Consider the following 18,549-nt stretch of genomic DNA (forward strand, 5'->3'; position numbering starts at 1 on the left):
CATGCATTCTTTCCATAGATCCTTATGAAAACAAAGCCTGTGCTGCCTTTGAACAGCAGGTAAACTTATAACTGATGTGAAGCGCAGATTCCTGAACCATTCACCCATGTCAGGCCTCTGTTTGATCTCTGACAATATGTTTGATCCACACACAATTGAATAGCAACAGCTGCTAAATATGGTTCCCTCAGATCAATTTTCCCATGTGATTTATTAAGAGTAATCACCTCTCTGCTTTCCTGAAGCAAACACAGGACGCCACAAAGTGAAACGTAAGAGACATAACATAAGACAACGCACACAACGTCATGTGCATTTTCTTTATTGTTTGATTAAAAGAACTGACAGCTTTATAAATGTATTTACTTTTACACACAATATGCTTTTGTACAGAAATCTTGTAATATCCTTGAAAAAAAAACTTCATTTAACAAAGTCAAAAAAACCCCAATGATAGTGAAAAAGTTAATTTTATAAGCTGTAGTATTAGAGCTCTATAATATAGTAAATAGAGTCTTATGCAACAGCAAAAATATGACTCGTACATACGAAGTACAAGTCTCCTCTTCCTCTTTCTGTCTTCTTAGTCGGTGCTGGCCTGGCCTGTCTGCACAGTCACACAGCTCTGACACACCAAAAGGCAAAAGTCACACATGACCTGATAACTCATATCAGCTGCGATCCTCTTCTTCTGTTTCCATTACGCCTGCAGAACTGGCGGCATATTTTCCGCCCCCTAATTGCAGGTACGAACAGACGATCTTTGTGGCGCTTTGGCTTTTCTCCATGGCCTTTCTGTGTGGGACTCATCTCTCAGCCCTTTGTTTCCCCTCCTCTGTATCAAAGGAGGGTAATTTGTTCAGGTGCTCACTGCTCTCTCTCTCATTTTCCCCCTGCTCCAGTAGCTCCACTGTTTAGCCAGCGCGCTTCACCTGAGCCCACGGAGACTTGCCTCTGTCTGAATCATGTGCACCCTGCGCCCTCTTCACTCTGCTGCACACAAAAAAGACAAACGTCAGCCACCAACTTCAAATATCATCATAATCATCATAATATAACTTATATATCGGTTTTAAAGGCATTTTAAAAACTTTCACAGCTCACCTGAGAATGCTGACTGAGTGCCGTTTTTGTCTTTGCAGAGATTTGATTTCAGGGCTGCAGAGAAAGAGCCAATAAAACACCAATAGTCATGCTTAAGCTGAAGGTTGTCACTTTAAAAACTTTTATTGATCATGATCCAGCGCTGCTTATTTTTTAGCACTCTGTGTTGACCTAAAAGACTCTTATCTTTACAGGCTCACTAAATGTTTTATGTTCCAGGCCCACAATCAGCAGTTATCGTTTCTGTCAAGGTTTGAAGAATGCTGCCATTCAACCATGCCTCTTCTTGTGTTCTCTGTTTAGCGCTTCACTGATATCCAGATCCAGATACATAAATCACAGGACAGGGACCAGGCCGGCTTTATTACACGATCTGTGTAATCTGCACATCTAAGCCGATCAGAAACAACCTGCTTGAACTTTGTACGCTTACTCCACTCCCTCAGCTCCAGCTGCATTGTTTTGACAGTCACACCCTTGGACAAGTGGGACTCAGTGAAAACATATTTAGGCTAATAATAGCACGAGCTGTTTCCTTATACCTACTTCTCCCTGTCATCCTCAAAGGGAAATATTACCTGCCTTTACCTACAGTGAGCTAAACATATATTCTCAGCTTTGCCTTTAATCTAGTGCTTTACATTGAGGTTTTGAGGCTGTATGAGGTGCTCACCTGAGATAGCAGAATTTGGTGCAGGGTTGGTCATCGCGATTGGCACATGTGCAGCGGCCAGTGGATCGTCTGCGTCGAGAAAAAGCACCACCAAGACCATAAACTGTCGTCTTGCTGTAGAGAGAAATACAAAGTCAGTGCCTTGCTCGTGATACAACCAGCCTGCAGACTTTGCTCTTTGATATCTCACTGCTGCCGACTACAGTGATAATGACAGCAAAGTTGTTCTGCAGCGTCTGGGCTGCAAGGCTGTGAGATGTGTCACTACTATACAGGAAAATATGCTCAGAGCCTTCAGGCATTTTTCACGGCGCTTCCTTTTAAGCTCACCTGGGTGTGTTGATCCATATGATGTCCAGGTGGCAGAAATAGTGACACTCTGAGTCCAGCGAGTTAGAGCAGGCACAGCGTTTGGTCCTCAATCGATGTGTTGGGACTCTTTCTTGAACCTCCACCTCCATCTGGTTCATCACTGGTAGACCTAAACCTAGTCAGAGATGGGAAGGGTTAACCAAACACAACATCAGCTCCAGCTAAGTAACAATACCTGTCAGTAGTCTGGCTCACTTTCGTTATTTTCCACATATTTAAAAAGATATATATATAGAGAGAGAGAGAAACACCGATCTAGATTCAAATTGATTCTGATCATTTACAATGACCAAGCAAATGAATCTATGAATACTTTGGCATAATAAGGACTCACAAACACTCCAGTTTCTCTTTGTGATTTTAGGTTTAAAAACAGCAGCAGCTTTAAAGGTGTTACAAACAAGCTGCTGTATGTTGCATATTTAACATGTCACTGCGCACAGTGTGGCTGTGATTAATGCCAGTGTAAATATTTGATTGTAGGCTGCTGTCTTACAAAAAACTGTGCCATGAACACCCCACTGAAAAAGAATATATAGCACTTACCATCTTGCACTGAAGCCCAAAGAGTGACGAGAAGCAGAACGCTGCTCTGAGCAGACATAGTGGACGGATGGAGCTCTGCAGAGACTGTTATCCATACAGTTGCAACTGTGTTCTTCATGTGCCGGCAGTGTCTGGTCTGAAGCTGTCTGAACTGTGCCACTCTTTTTTATACATCTCCTCGCCCCTCTCACTTGATGACACATTGAAAGCTCCACCCACATCTGCCTGTCATGGACTTTCAGTGTAGGACCCCAGGATGTGTGAGCTTGTGGCACATTTTCCAAGTATCTGCTGCTCTGGAAGTCATCTGTAACAGAGGTAAATGTCATTTAGAGATTACATTTGAATGACATTTATGATACCGGTCTGATTTTGAATGAGGGATTGCCTGGCTTTGTGCTGGTGGATAAGGTGAGAGGTGGAAGAAGGGGATGGAGGAAGACGTGAGGTCTGAAGAGTTGTTTATCTAATAAAGCGGAAACACGGGGAGGAGGAACAAGACAATGGATCACTGTGACCACTGTGGGAGGGGAGATGCTGCGATATGCTGGTATGCAATGGAGACATTTTAAATTAAACTAACTTTGTCTTCTCAGTAACAGTTTCTGTATTGTATCAAATGATCAATAGAATAAAGGTTAATTGATTTCCAGAATCCCAGCACAATGCTTTTTGTTTCCAAAGATTAACATGCAGATATATCAGAGACACTGTGACCCTTTTTCTTGAGTAATCAAGGCTGTAACCCTAACCCAAAGAAGTATAACATGAAACCGTGGGTGTGCTTTGAAAACTTGTGACACCAGATCAAAATCACGCCCCTCCATCCTCAATCCGTGGTGAAGTTGAGCACACAGATAGTGTGGCTCATCCCTGCCCACATGCACTTGGTCTCTCGGTCAAGTCAAGCCAAGGCAGGTCAGCCGTGCCAGAGTCACGCAGATAGCCAAATGGCCGCCTTCAAACATGTAAATACATTAAGTACACGTTGGATTATCACTATTGCGCTTCATTGCTGTCATTTCCCAAATGCTCATCAGCTATCTGATAGGAAAATGAAGTAATGAATAGCAAAATTTTGAGTACGTCAAGCTGTTATGATGAAACAATACATTTTAGCCATTGTTTTTTCCCCATTCTAATGACAGAGGAAGCATGCAAAGCTGCCAGTGACAGATGGACATGAGAGGATGACAGAATCTACTGTTTGTTTGCTATAAGAGCTGATGAAAGCTTACGCATGAATGTGCAGAACAAGCAGGAAGCAGACAGCACTTTTCCTCTGTAGGGCAGGCATGCCCGGAAAACACTTGGATATGGAAAGTATGCTGGAAAAAACACAAGACAGCGACTTAAACATAAAATAGGAAGAGGTGAACCTACAGTGGTAGCCACAGACTGACAGAAGCGAGGCTGCCATATCGCGCCAACACCAGTAGGTGGTAGGTGAAGTGTCTTGCCCAAGGACACAACGACCAGGACAGACAGAGCAGGGGATCGAACCAGCAACCTTCCGGTTACAAGACGAGCTTCCCAACCCTCTGAACCACAGTCGCCCCAATACATGGTGCACTCTACGGCTCAGCCTCTTTTACACCAACTTGGCACAAGTCTATCAAGTGTCTAGATGTAATCTGACAGTCTTGTTTAGGGGAGGGGAACACATTTTCCTCTTACATAAAAATGTGGGGATTGTGTGATGTGGTGTGACCGCTATCACTGCTGCTTTGTGATTGGGGGAATTCTTCACATTTGTCTCCCAGAGGTTAGTAGTTCAGCTCCCTGAGAAACACAGATGTGTCCTCCTAAAGCACACCCCCGGGGATCGACGTGTCACATTAGGCAGCCCTCTGCATCACTGCATGCAAAGCAGTGGAAAAGACAGCAAGCAAGAGGAATAGCCAGAGAGTGTCTTTATATTAAACCACACAATGATGTCTTTGCAGGCTTCTGTCCTGGAAGCTGTTTACTTTTAATTAAAAATCCACCCTCCTCAGTTGACTCCTTGATAAAACTTCCTACTATCCCAGCAGGGCTCCGTAAGGCGTTGGCATCTGCAATGTTTCGGAGGAGGAAGACGAATCTGTTGCTTCAGACTGCTTTTGATGGACTAAGTGTCTAAAAATAAAAGTGCCCCACTGCTGCCTGTTTTTTAATACTTTCTGTGCAACATTTTATTCACACCAGCTCTCAGGTTTTTGGCTCCTCGTCAAAAAAACTGGCGTGTAACGGCTGAGTAAGCTTTACGTAATCTCTTGCTGGTTGTGTGATTAAACATTGCTGTGCAAACTAAAAGTAAGACCAAAAACACCGGATGGCCTGAGACGCGATGGGAGAGATACTGTTTATCTGAATATTGCCCTGTGTGTTGATCTTGTTTTACACTGCCCGACGCACACCGAGAGTTGCGCGTGCCAGCGTGATCAGAAGATTGTGAGGCTTGATAAAGCTGATCTTCATAATCTCAAACTAATTCTTTAGAAGTGATAAATATATGTGCTTTCATAATAAAAAAAATGGGAGTAACAGAATGACACATATAGACAGTCACAGTTCTTGGAACTTATAACTTCTGGTTAAGAATTAGAAGGTGTGTCACCTGCTGACCCCAATGAAATCTAAAGCCAGTGAGACCAGGAAGCAGACTTGCTCCAGTGGTTCTGAGCTGAGGCTTAGGAGTACGCCCTGATTCTAGCATAGCAGCTTCATGGAAGAGAAATATATTTTTCATCTGAAACTGGTGACATCTAGTGGGGGTGCTGAAGCTGTACAGCTGCCTGGCTCGCTGACAGAAACATCTCGAACACTCAGTTTGATTGTGATTACTGTGCTTGCTGCTTTACAGGCACGAGAGCTCAAAGGATAATCTGCACGAACATATTGTGAACAAACCCTAGATCTTAACACACCTTAACACATATTGAACTGTGCAAAAGTCTTGAGCTTTCTGAAGGTTTTTTCAGTGGTTTTCTTTGGAAGTTGGCTGCTTTTTCACTCATTTTCAGTTTTAAATATAATCTTTACCTGTTAAGAGGAGACTGTCATAAAAAAAAACATCATTTGTTCCCATTTGTTTAGTTAAATCTGTGGCACATGCCATAGGTTATCTCAGCACAGTGTGCTCCATTGAAACTTGAGGACACTTGATAAGTGCAAGGCAAACACGGGTTTCAGGTCTAAAAAACAACCTTCCGCAGATGAACAGTATCTTAAGTCATGTCATTATAAAACAGAAGAAAACTGGAGGAGATCCTAAGTGGGCCAGACCAGTGAAATTCCCCTTTCTGTCAGTATAAAAATGTTTAACTACACATTTACTCACCACATCCTCATCTAGGTTTGACTGCATTTCTAATAGATAATGGCACATGGTTTGAGCACAGATTAAAAATGCAGTTTGGGGAAGGCCAGGCAGATCCCCACATATTAAAGAGAGGTGAATGAATGTTTATTTAAAAAAGGAGGTAAGGTAGGGCATTAAAAACGAGAAGAAACGGCTAGTGGTGCAGGGGACATGCATGAGGTGTGGGCCTTCTGTCTGACACCCCTGGGCTAAAGCATCTGTGCTGAAGGTCTATGCTCTATACTTACAGAAATTACAAGCTTGCCTAAGAGCGTCCAGCATGTCTTGATGAATAAAGGTTAGATTGTACAAGCTCTGTTTGTGCCTCATGCACTGCATGTTCCAATAAATCACTGCATCCATTTCCCATTTTCCCATCAAAATAACTTCAATTGCATTTTATTTATATAGCACCAAATGACAACAACAGTCACCTCAAGGCGCTTTTGTATTGTAAGGTAAAGACCCTACAATAGTACAAAGCTAAAATCCCAGACAATCATATGACCCCCTCTGAGTAAGCACTTTGGCAACAGTAGATATTTATCATATGATTTTAACGTTTTGTCTGCTTTTCAACTGAAGCCAATGCTGATAATGTTAAGAAATCATCAAATGTGTGAAAACAATTTGTCCTAAACTTGACAAACTGTTCTGTTCAAAATGTTCCGCTAAGGCCAAAAAGAAGAAAGTCACGACCTCAGAGTCTGGTGCATTTTTTGTTTTTATTTCTTTAATGACTAGAAATTTTGCTGTGTGAAATCCGCAGGGCACTTGATCTTCTGGTACCAGCCGACGACTCGGCGTCTTAACTTTTTGTCACCAGTTCAAGATACAAGAACATCATGAAAAAGACACACAGATGTAATAAAAAGTTTCTTTCCCCCCCCCCCAATAACAAAAAGTTTTAAAAAAAACCCCCAAAAAACAAAAAACCTTGAAACAATAATAATTATCATCAAAGAATAATAAATAAGAAGCACTCTTCCCTGTACAGACATATATTCTAGTCTAAAATCTCTTGTAATAAAAATAGAACTTCAGTGCATTTCCTTTGACACATTTCTGCTGCCCCTTCAGCACGTCTGCGATACAACTCTTAGTTATCCTGGCATTAAAGCAATGGCCTTTACAAAAGAAACAATCAAGGGACAAAGTATTAACCCTCCAGAAGAACATTTTTAAAAAAGCTGATATAAAATTTCACAGCCTTCTCTTTACTATACATCTCAAAAACACAAACCTGGACATAAAAGGCACAAGTAACTACAATTTTCAGTAATACTGGACAAACAAAAATGGAATTCTTTTTGATGAACAATTTTGGTCATTTACAAATGTATTTCTATTCCTTTCACATTGACAGCCCTGTTTCCAACAAAGTCAGGACCTGGATAAAAATGTGCATAAAAACAGAGTGCAGTTAAATGTGCACGTTTTGTACCCTAATATGAGAATAGCAAAACTTTTATTACTTTATATTCTTACTGTGGTTTTTGTTATGCTAGATAAAAGAAATCAACACACAGACAGGCAACCATGACGTGAAAAACTGGTGCTATGGTTCGAATACTCAAAAACTTCTTTAAATTCTTCTGTAAATCATGGATGCTGTGTCCTGCAGGCTAAAGACATATACATCTGGCTTGTGCTAAATCAGGTTTAGGATCAGCATGTGGTGCTATGTGGATTGTCTTTTTTTAGGCATGGTGATATACATTCTGCATATGACCATGAAGGCACCGAGGCTCCATCCAGGTGCCAGCGCTGCCCGCCTCTCACTCAGACTGCTGCAAATATTTTTCTTAAGAAATGTAGAAATAAATATAGCAAAATTATCCCAAAATGTTCTGAGTATTAAAATTGTGTTTAAAGCAAAACTAAGAAAAAAAGGTGCTCTCAGAGTTATAGAACGCGGTGCCCTCCTTTCCACAACACTTGGTGTTTTAAAGGGTTGTGCTGCTGTCCCGAAGTTCTTTAAAGATGGTGCTTAACATGACTTCAACTTAAAAATGTGCATATACAATTCAAAAAATTAATGTTTCTACTTTCAACATTTGTTATATTGTCACCAATTTTCAGTTTAATGTGAGATTTAAATCATTTGCAAATCACTGTATTCTGTTTTTATTTTACCGTACATTTTACAAAGTGTCAAAGTGTACCAGCTTCCTTTGGAAACAGGGTTGTATTTACATTATTACCATATATATATGTATATATACATATACATATACATATACACACACATATATATATATATATATGCACAAACATTGTTTTCATAAAGAAAAAAGTGCATCTTTATAACAAACCTGAATATTGCCAAAACAAACATTTAAATGAACAATAGTATTGAAAATGTATATAAAACCCAAAGCAATTACAAAAAAACAAACAAACAAACAAAACAGACTAGTGTAGCAAACAATAAAGCAAAATGGGATACACGATGCATCGAAGTGTAGACGCTGTCAAGTTCTCTGGTCTCTTGTGGCGGAGTCTCCTTTAGCTCCTCCCGCCACCATATCACTACCAGATGTTCGTTCCTCCCTCTCTGGCTGTTGTCCGATGACACTCGAGGCTACCGGGGGTGTTAGACTAGGGGGTGCTCTTGAACGGTCGTCACTGGCGCAGTGCTCAGTGGTCTCAGTAGAGGACCCGTGGGTGTGGACGGAGCTGTGCGAGCTGCCATATTGCTTTGAGTCTGTGGCCTCCAACTCTGGTTTGGAAAATGTTAGTGCTGTGCTAAGACCTTGCTGCCCTGACTGGCTGGTTCCTGCTGTCTGGTGCTCTGACCAGTGGTCTCCAGGAGTCCTAAGCCCTTGAGTCCTGGGGGTCCCGCCCCAGTATGTTTCAAACCTGGCCAGTGATGGCCCCTCCATTGGGGGTGATGTTGGGGACGTCGGGGTAGTAGCGTGGGACCTTGGTCTTGCCTGTACAATTTGGATCCCTCCTATTGGGATCATCGAATAAGGGACCTTGGCTTGCTGGGAGTGCATGGGAAGATGGCTGAAGATGTTGTCTGTTGTCTGGAGGCCAGGATAACCCTCACAAGTGGAAATGCGAAAAGCAGGTGGAAACAAGCTGGTGTCTGACCATGTTGGCCCTTCTCCTGCTGTTCTGCTTTTCTCCTGTAGGTGGAGCAAAGACTATGTTATTGCTAGCTCATGAGCCTGCTCCTCTAGTACACAAAGTCCTGAGAGCTTTTTGAGAGACAGTGTAGAGAAGACATATGGATTGCTTAATGTTTCTCTGGTTAAAAGTGCAGCCACATATCTGTGACTCGTCTATGAACTAATTAGAAAATCGACTTACCACTCTCATGTGACTACCTGATGTACCAGGGTTCTCCCACGGTAAGTACCCAGGGGTTCTGTGCTGCATCCCCAGGGGCGAGGGAGGCGTTGGAACCTGTGACGATCGGTAGCAGCTGGGTGAAAGGGGAAGGAGAGGAGAAAGGGGTCTGATGGGAGAAGGTCCTCGTTCGGGGGAAGGTGAGACATGTCGGCTGGGTGAGGGGAGCTCTGTCCTCGGAGAGAGGCTCTGGATGGGTGACGAATACTCCAGGCGGGGGGAGAGGCTGCGGCTGGGGGAACAGCTCTCACTGCTTGGGGAGAAGGCTCTTGGAGATGCTTTCCAGCCTCGCCGGGAGAACACTGCTCTCCTGCTCCCCGGCGAGGCAGCTCTTCTGCCAGGCCAAACTCCACGTGGGGAGGGCTCCTGACTGGTGCAGGGAATGGGACCCGGAGGCTCGGGGTCAGGAGTGCCTTGCTTCGAGTGCCTGCTGGAGCTTGAACGCCCCCCTGTTGATGGGTGGGTGTCAGACGATACAGAGGACGGTGGGTTCTCGTGGGACGTGGACTCCTCTTCCTCTTCTTCGTCATCGTCGTCGTCGTTGTCTTCGTCGTCATCCGACTCCTCCACGTCAGAAAACTGATGCTCCTCCTGTTCCTCCGAGCCGCACACACGCTCTTCACTCCCTGCTGTTTGTGCAGACACAGAAAAACACGCAGACTTTAGATATCTATTCATGCCAACACCATGGGCCCTAAAATCTCATTTACTGGATGCGCAAAGTCGTGCAATAAATCCTCACACAAAAGTCACAAAACAGCGATTTACAGGAACAAGCACAAAGCGTGAGGACAGTCAAAGCAAAGGACAAACCAAACCCGGCACCCTTCAAACGCACTTTATAAATAGACTGAGAATGAAAAGGAATTTAATTGAAAAGCGCCATGCCTCTATTCACAAACTATCTCAGCAACCTTGTGAATGGAAAGACAGTTTAAATGGCGCATCCTTGGCTGTGATGAGTGTAGTCTGTTGGCAAGAAAGAGACAGCGAGAGAGAGGAGGGGTTGCAGAGGAAGGTTAGGGAGGAGATCGTGAAGGCTTTGAGGCTTTTTTTCCAGCTTTGACGGGGAGGTGTCAGCTGTGGCAAAAGGGCTCAGCTTTGTTTCGTTATATACCAAGAACTCATCCTTAAGGACAGGTTACAGCAGCCAGACTGTTGCAACAACATCAGGACGCTGTGGCATGTTCTGTATTCTTCATTTATTTATCTTATACTTTTTCAAATTTCTTATGCAAGGCCAGAGGGAGGAGAATAGAACATCGTGTTGCATAAGCTGTCAGTGCTGAACAGCTACTATTCTTCACAGGCAGGAGTTCATCCAGCTGTGTACCAAGATTTCTCCACAGGGGGAAGGCAAGTATGTGAGATTCATCCACCACCTGAAGTACCTGTTTCCTCGCTCTCCGGCTCATCCAATGATGACTCAGATACACCCATTGCCTGGCATTTTTTCCCATGAGCCTTTGACTTCATGTGTTTTGTAAGGTTTCCTAGGAAGAGAAAAAGAAAGAGAGTTTAAGACAAATGAGATGATCATTTTAGCAGCACAGCCAATAATGTGATCACTGGGCAAAAACAGCATTTTTACATTTAGGACCAAAGAGCTCATCACGTTTTAATAAACAGAACCCAAATTTTCCATTCACCTTTGGTTTTGAAGGCAAAGTTGCAGTGTTTGCAAATGTATGGACGGACATCGGTGTGCGTTTTGATGTGCTTTTTCAGCATGCTTGGCTTCTTGCAGCGGATGCCGCACTCTCCGCATATGTACTTTCCCCTGCCGCGACCTCTCACGTAAACATACTCCTCGTTGGACTTATACCTATGAGAAACAGACAGGTAAGAGATCAGAGACAGCAATTTTAAAGCTGCATTTATTAGATTTTAGGTCACTTGAGGAAAACCGGAACAAGCTGTAAGCACAACATTCACATTACCCCATTTGCAAATTTATCACGGTTATGGTGAGCAGATGCAGGGCAACATAACATTTAAGTCCAGTAATACCTCCTCTTTCTGATTTTATGTCTCTGTCTCATCTCGAAAAAACATTTTCCTCTTTATCTTCTAAACTGGTGCAGTCCCTGAATGTGTCGCTTGATGTGAAAGCGACAAGACCGGTTATTTCTGTACTGAAAACAGCACCACTATAAGCATACATTCACTGAATGAGTGTGTGTGTGTTACTGCTAATAAATACTCATAAAGTGAACTTGAGACCAGAACCAACCGAGGCAGATGCAAAATAATCAAACAGGAAGTCGACTTGTTTAGATGTTTGCTTCGACAGTCACACTCTGACAGACAGAAAACACTTAAGCATGGAAGAAATGAATGAGTGAATGAGGCATATTGCATAAAGCGCTATATAAGAACCAATTCATTTACTATTTGCCATTACATAACAACTGGGGACTAAGTAATCAGTGATGAGAGCCATTTTTTCTGAAACTGTGTCCAAATGTTCAGGCATTTCTACAATATATACAAAGGTCCGCTAAGCAGGGTGTGAAAGCATAACAGAAAACAATTATTAGCAAAAATATTAGAATGAGAAGGGTTAGATTAGAATCAGCAGTTAACCTAACCCCACTAACTGCATGTCGTTGAGGTGTGGGAGTACCCGGAGTACGACTGTGGCCTCACAGCAAGAAATACCCATCTTCAAACCTTCTGCTCAACGTTCAGTTTGTGTGTTTTTCCTTCCTGCGTGATTTTAAAAAGCTTTTTTTATTTTTATGTCAATATAATTCAGCTTTGATCGTTGTTCATTAACACTTAAAAAACATAAAAACTTCAGACTGTGTATTTTTTTAACCTTTTAAAGTCGATTTGGCACTTAGTTGTGATGTTTTAGCTTTGCGGTATGGGCCTTGAGATTGCAACAGGGCAACGAATGTATTCACAATGACAACCCATTCAGCACAGAGCAGAACGGCCAACCTGAGGAAAACAAAGGTAATAGAAAACCGCAGATAAAATATGAGACCCGCTCATCCAGATAACCTCAAATTTGGCACTGCACTTACTCGTGTCCTCGGCAGCGCACCTGCCAAGTTTAAAGTGGATCTGATGAATGTTTGACGAGATAGGATGAGATAAGACAGCCAGACACACATACACATATTTCTTGATTTATCTGAGAGACAGAGCATTATGTTCGCCAGCTAGTTTTCAGTTAAACCCTGAAAACAGCTGCTAGGAGCCCAGAAGGTGATAATGAAAGCTGCAAACCCCAAAGCCCAAAATATGCACTCAAAGATACTTGGAGGATTACTGCAGAGTGCAGTCATCATTCTTTCTTCTTTCACATTGCACTGCGAGCAAATTCAGTGATAATAACAAAGATAACTGTGGAAGTTAGTGATTGCAGCACAGATACATGCACAAACACACACACACACACAAAACTGAGAAACAAGGCTTTCTTTATGGTGCAGGTTGGGGAAGCCCCACCAAAACCCCTTCAGCACTGAGTCCCTCCACTACACCCTGGTGCAAAGAATAGCAGCTATTCTGCTCTGAACGGGTGGCCCTGCCAACAACATCAGCGGCTAAAGAGAGGGAAGGGAAGCCTGGCTATGGCCACCAACCTAAAATAGATACTACATATAAAAATCAAGCAACACATTTAGGTCTACTCTATAAAAAACATTGTTTATGCACAAACTTCATGTTTACCAAAAGGCTATTTGTAGACACGGCGTGGCACAGAGGTCTTATATCTGAATGAATTGTCCTCTATGAAAAATCCACTACTCATGGGGAAACTCACAAATCATTCTGAATTGTAAATATCCAATCTGTGCCAACTGTGTCTAATTACAGGATGTCACGACATCTACGAGACACCAGGCTGTGAATGTTCCCCGTTGTATAACAGAACCAGTAACGGCAAATCATAACAAATTGTTACACAACTGTAAAATAGCCTCAACAGTGAGAATGTGTTGTGTTCATTCAGGAGCTGGCTACTGTTTACCTGCCGTGTATTTCTTGCTACTGCTAAAAATATCCACCCACATATCCGAAAAGAAAAAAAAGTAAAGTAAGAGAACTTCACTTCAGTTATCTAGCATTAAATCAGCAGCATATCTCTCGGTACATTCAGTCAAAAATCATGTTTTAGCTTTATGAGAGCCTTGTTGGATGCTGGGAAGAATAATGCTTCTAACCAAAAGGAGCTACTAAAGATGATTAAAACATATTTAATCCTCATTTGAACAGAAAGAAACAGAATAAACTAATATTTTTGTCCTCAGTCTGTCTGAGTGGCACGGGTAAAGTGTTACAGGGTGTAACAAAACATGCATGGTTAACCATTTGCACCAGAGAAAACAATCATGTTTTTCACTGAATCAGTTCAGCTGCTGCCCACATAAACTTCCCCAGACTTTCACCATGACTAGTAAAAAGCATTTATTGTTGCCCATTTCCTGAAATCGATTATTGAGATGACAGTGTGGTACTATTAAACTCCAGAGAAGCCTGGAAGCAGATAAAATCTGGCAAGCCACTGGAACATAAACAAAGCTGCATGATACATATTCATAAAAGACTGCTTTCTAGAATGAAATGAGTGGCACACAGCTATGATTTCAAAGTCTTGACAAAAGGGAGACAGGGATAATGAGTCGGGATGAAAAGCATTCTGTTCTCTTCAAGATTGAGTAGCTGTGACCATTTGCATGCATGGTGGAAACGCAGGAGAACATCAAGGAGCAGGGATGAGAGACAGGAAGGACACAGAGGAGGTTTTGGAGGGAATGAAAACAAAATAATGTGCAGGTAAGTGAAACTGGAAGAGCTGCCAGAGAGAAATGGGCAACACCTCTGGGGTTTTTTTGTGGATGAAAGTGCACTTCCTGAAGTTCAGTGCCTTATCTACTGTTACACGGACAGCTTCTTTACACCTGACATTCATGCACCTAAGCAGGAAATGCAGGGTGTGCCAAGTGTTAACACTCTGGAAGAGAAAAACTCAAAAATAGAAAATTTACCAAAACCAAACCAAACCAAAAAGAATACCAGTATCATAGGAAATTATCCACGTAAGGCAACATTGTATACCTTCCTTTTATTCTTTTCCACTCAATTCAAATTTTAAAAAAACCCACGTTTTTCAAAGTGCTGTACAGAAAACAACAAGGGAATAGATAAGAAGTACATAGATATGAGATATAGTGGGTGCTAAACATGCAGTCACAGTCAAAAAAGGCACGGGAGACACAGTGAGCAAGTAGGCAGACTCGAATGACATTACGTAAAAACAAGTTTTAAGTCTAGCTTTCAAAATCTCAGTGGAGGGAGCAGATTTGACTGCACAGTTTGGGGGCAAACACAGAACATTCCCAGACTCCTCTGAGTTTAAATCTAGACCGAGGGACGGTCATCAGCTGACTGGGGGGACCTGAAAGCTGAATAGGAGTGTAAGGAACGAGTCAAACCATGAAAGGCTTAGTGGACAAACAGGAGGAAATCATAAAATAAAGATTTAATCAGATACATTTAATGGGGAAACTTTAGCTCGGAATACTCAAACCTCGGGAATAAAGCACTTGGTGCTGGAGGAAAAATCACTCAGACATTTGTGGAAAGCATTTATGTGTTATCCTGATCTGGTCTGTAGACAAATATGACAGCCTCGACTGTGACTCTGACTGCTTGCAGACTGCTTCATACTGTGCCTCCGTGTGACTTTTTATAGCCATAAAAATATTAATGAGAGCCTCACAAAGTTGGAGACAACCTTTTCTGCCCTCTCACACACACAAACCCACACATACACACACAGACGCTGCTAGCTCTCCAAATTAACACCTCTAAAACACAGACATTCGTGCCAGCAGTGAGAGGAAAAAGCTTGGCTACAGGTACAAATGAAGTCCCTCTGGACTCATGGCCTCCCATCTGTTATTGTATTTTCTCCATGCACTCTTGTCAGCTCTCCATAGGCTGTTTTGCAGTCAGCGGGCATTGGTTTATGAAGAAGTGTAATGAGGAGCTGCCATATTTTGAAACTATAGAATTAAACAATTCTTACCCTCCTTCAAAGATGCAAACCCGAGAAGGCTCGCTCTGCTTGGAGGTGGATGGTCTCTCCACTTCTCGCATCTCTTTATTTTCTTCCTTCTTTTCAGGCTGCTGCTGTTCCTTTACTTCAGTGAGGGTGCTGGGTGGGGTGGCATGTACCTACACTCAAGACACACATGGGAAAAAAATTCAAAACAACTTATAATAAAATGTTAAGTGCTGTTAAAGCAAGATTCAGTATAATTCCAGTTGTTTATCATTATGTTTTTCTAATGGCACAATTGGTGACCATGTTAGAAAATACTAGCATAGTATGCTACTATGCTAGTATGCTACTATGCTAGCAACCTAAAGAGATGAAGACCGCAGAGCTTTGACTTCTAAGATGTAGAAGTATTCAAGAGAAAAACAGACCGTGAAATGTTCTGATGTAAGCAAATTAAACATGGTCAACATTTAAGTGGAAATGTATGTTTATTGTGTTTATGTTTACCTCTGACACATGCGGCGTCCTGCTGTTTTCAGGGGCCACTTTGACTTCGGCTGGAGTAGGGGCCGTAGCCATGGTATAAATCTCAGAAGTGTGCTTCTGTTTAGAGCAGAGCAGAGACAGGGCGACCTTTGTGCTGATGCCTGGCAAGTTGGGGTTGTGAGCGCTGACGCTCCAGGTTGAATAAACTGAAGTGCGGGGGTCCCTCTGGGCAGATGGGTTGGGTTTAACATACTTCTGGTAGCACCAGTTGACTGAGGTTGAAGTGTGGAGGCTGGGGAACGAAGATGCGCTTGCGCCCACCTCCACAGCTGACACAGCTTCCTTTTTTTGGGTGATCTTCTCAGTTGTTTCCTTCTCTTCCACCTTTTCTTCCCTGTCATTTTTCCTTGGCTGGTCTTCTGGCTGCCCATGCACATCCACACTCGTTACTTCTAATGTATCCGATTTCTTCTTTTCCTTTTCCAGCTTTTTCCCAGTTGCCTTCCTTTCTTCTTCCTGTACTACCTTTGGTTCCACACGGCCCTCCTCCTCTTCTTCCTTATGGTGGCCCTCCTCCTCTTCCTCCTCTTCTTCCTCCTCTTTAACTCTTTTCTGGTGACGCTGGGCTTCTGTGCTGAGCTCAAGACTGGCTGCAGGGGACAGCATGCGCTTACTTCCTCCTGCCCCTAGTGGACCGTATCCATCTCCAGATCCTGAGGCCAGCTCTGATGACAGAGACAGAGGAAGAAGGCTCTTGACATCTGGAGAGGGGACTTTCAAGTAGCTCCTTTGCAGTGTCTCCCGTTCCACCTGGCCCATGATGACCATAGCCGTGCAAGAAACTGGTTCCTGTGAGCGGGTGGAAACCAGAATCTGGGAAAGTGTGGTATACATTGCACTGGCATATGTGGGTATATGAGTCTGGAGGCGTACTGGCACCACGAGAGACACTACTGGTGCAAGCTGTGCCAGGCATGTGGCGATGACCGGCCTCGGGTGGTGGTAGGAGATTGTCACAAGGGACTCCTGAGTCAGTGAAGAAGACACAGAAGAAATGGGGGGTCTGCTTTCTGTAGTTTGAGGAGAAGAAATGTGTGTGGTAAATCTTGGAGGAACGGGCAAGTACATGGCCTGGCTCGATGTATTCCTGGAAGAAAAATGGCGAGGAAAAGGGGGAGGAAGCTGATGGAGGGGTATTCCCAACCTTTCAGCCATGTGGATTTGTACTGGATGTATCTGTACAGGCGGGGATTCTGTGTGTGACTGTAGAAATGCTCTTTGAATGATTTGGGTGGATAGTACTTCCGATATGGCTGTGGTGACCGGGAGGAGCTGGGACAAAGACCCTGGGGGAAATGCTTGATGCCCTCTGGGGTGCAAAGGAAGCACCTCCTGAGAGGATAAAGAAATTTGTGGCTGTAACAGCTGCAAAGCCTTTCCAGTGGCATCGAGGCTAAACTGGGAGCTTACTCCAGTGGAGTACAGAGGAGAAAGATTAGAGTAGGAAGGACCAGGTTGCGGACTCTCTGCTCTGGGCAGCTGACTAGTTCTGCCTCCTACTTCCTGTTCTGGTTCCCCTAATGGAGCATGCTTCACTAGAAGACACTTTCTCCTTTCCTTCCAGGAGGATGCAGACTGCTGAGGAGACAGGGATCCATAGTCAAAGGACTTACTTCTGATCTCTGGGATCTGCTCCGTTTGTTGTGGACTAGCTGGGGCCTGCTCTGAGGCTGAGCGCCTCATCTCCTTGTGGCTTTGGTGGTGTTGGTGAGAAGCAGATGGCACCATCAACATCTGGGAACTTTGGCTACTGGGAGCTCGGGCAGCTTGCTCTGATTGTGCTACATCCTCAAAAGAAACAGAAAAGTTTGAAATGTTGCTTTCTTGACTGGGGCTGCGAGGCAAAGACATAGACTCAAAGCTGGACTCTCCAGAGGACTGGGCAGCTTCTGCCAGCCTGAGTCTTTTCTTCTTTGGTGGCAGCTTCTCTGCAGGGAGCTGGGCCAATGTCTGACTTCGTTGAGGCCAGTGGAACTCCTCTACTCTCTCTGCCTCCTAGGACAGATACATTTTTTTATAAATTTAGTATTTAAGTCAATGGTAATGATGCTAACTTGGACAAATGCATTGTATGAAGACTGTAAACAAGCAAGAAAAAAAAACATAATTCAAAAAGGTACATTTACCTTTGATGAGGATGCTGTCAGCGGGGGTGACACAGGTGGCATTTCAGCATCGGGCTCCACAGTAACAAGTATCTCCGGCACTTGAATATTTGGCTGGCGGATGAGGCGAGATGTAGAGGGTGATGGTTTTGGCTCAGGTTGTGTTTGCTGACTCTCTCTGAGGTCTGGATCTTGACTTTCCATAGATATACTCTCTTGCTTCTCAAAAGAGCTAGTGTGTTGGATGACAGACACACCCTTCCTGTCCTGCTGCTGCTGTTGGTTTGGTTCAGTCTGTAAGGAAACACCTAGACACAAACAGTAGAAAAATTAGCTCCCATTATAGGGCATCAGTATTGTGCTTTTGAGTGATGCAACTTAGCATTTTGTGGATTCTATTCCCATCTACTGTACAGTGCTACGGGTTACATGGTAGTAGTTTTTCCCGCTTTCTGTTTAACTATGTTAAGACAGTGATGTA

The 18,549-nt window shown here is 43.3% G+C and overlaps 2 protein-coding genes across 3 annotated transcripts in view; both read right to left on the reverse strand.

Moving 5' to 3' along the window:
* Nucleotides 1-914: 914 nt before the first annotated feature.
* Nucleotides 915-2,813, reverse strand: LOC146622616 (endothelin-2). Its single transcript, XM_085365281.1, has 5 exons — nucleotides 2,696-2,813; nucleotides 2,108-2,264; nucleotides 1,778-1,891; nucleotides 1,105-1,158; nucleotides 915-993 (listed from the first exon to the last, which is right to left on the reverse strand). The coding sequence occupies exons 1-5, from the start codon at nucleotides 2,811-2,813 to the stop codon at nucleotides 915-917; spliced, it is 522 nt and encodes a 173-aa protein (XP_085221407.1).
* A 5,605-nt stretch (nucleotides 2,814-8,418) lies between these two features.
* Nucleotides 8,419-18,549, reverse strand: part of hivep3b (HIVEP zinc finger 3b) — a 36,813-nt gene continuing 26,682 nt past the window's right edge. For both annotated transcript variants that reach the window (XM_085366301.1, XM_085366300.1), the window contains 7 exons: nucleotides 18,090-18,376; nucleotides 15,925-17,958; nucleotides 15,442-15,590; nucleotides 11,045-11,220; nucleotides 10,787-10,888; nucleotides 9,357-10,024; nucleotides 8,419-9,172 (listed from right to left, as the gene is read on the reverse strand). In XM_085366301.1, the coding sequence (XP_085222427.1) occupies nucleotides 8,513-9,172; nucleotides 9,357-10,024; nucleotides 10,787-10,888; nucleotides 11,045-11,220; nucleotides 15,442-15,590; nucleotides 15,925-17,958; nucleotides 18,090-18,376 (4,076 nt within the window). In that variant the 3' untranslated portion in view covers nucleotides 8,419-8,512. The remainder of the gene's footprint in view (nucleotides 9,173-9,356; nucleotides 10,025-10,786; nucleotides 10,889-11,044; nucleotides 11,221-15,441; nucleotides 15,591-15,924; nucleotides 17,959-18,089; nucleotides 18,377-18,549) is intronic.

The sequence above is a fragment of the Diplotaxodon limnothrissa genome, linkage group LG11 (genome assembly GCF_057381915.1).
Source record: "Diplotaxodon limnothrissa isolate DT_005_m linkage group LG11, D_limnothrissa_male_GT1.1, whole genome shotgun sequence".
Classification (NCBI taxonomy): Eukaryota; Metazoa; Chordata; class Actinopteri; order Cichliformes; family Cichlidae; genus Diplotaxodon; species Diplotaxodon limnothrissa.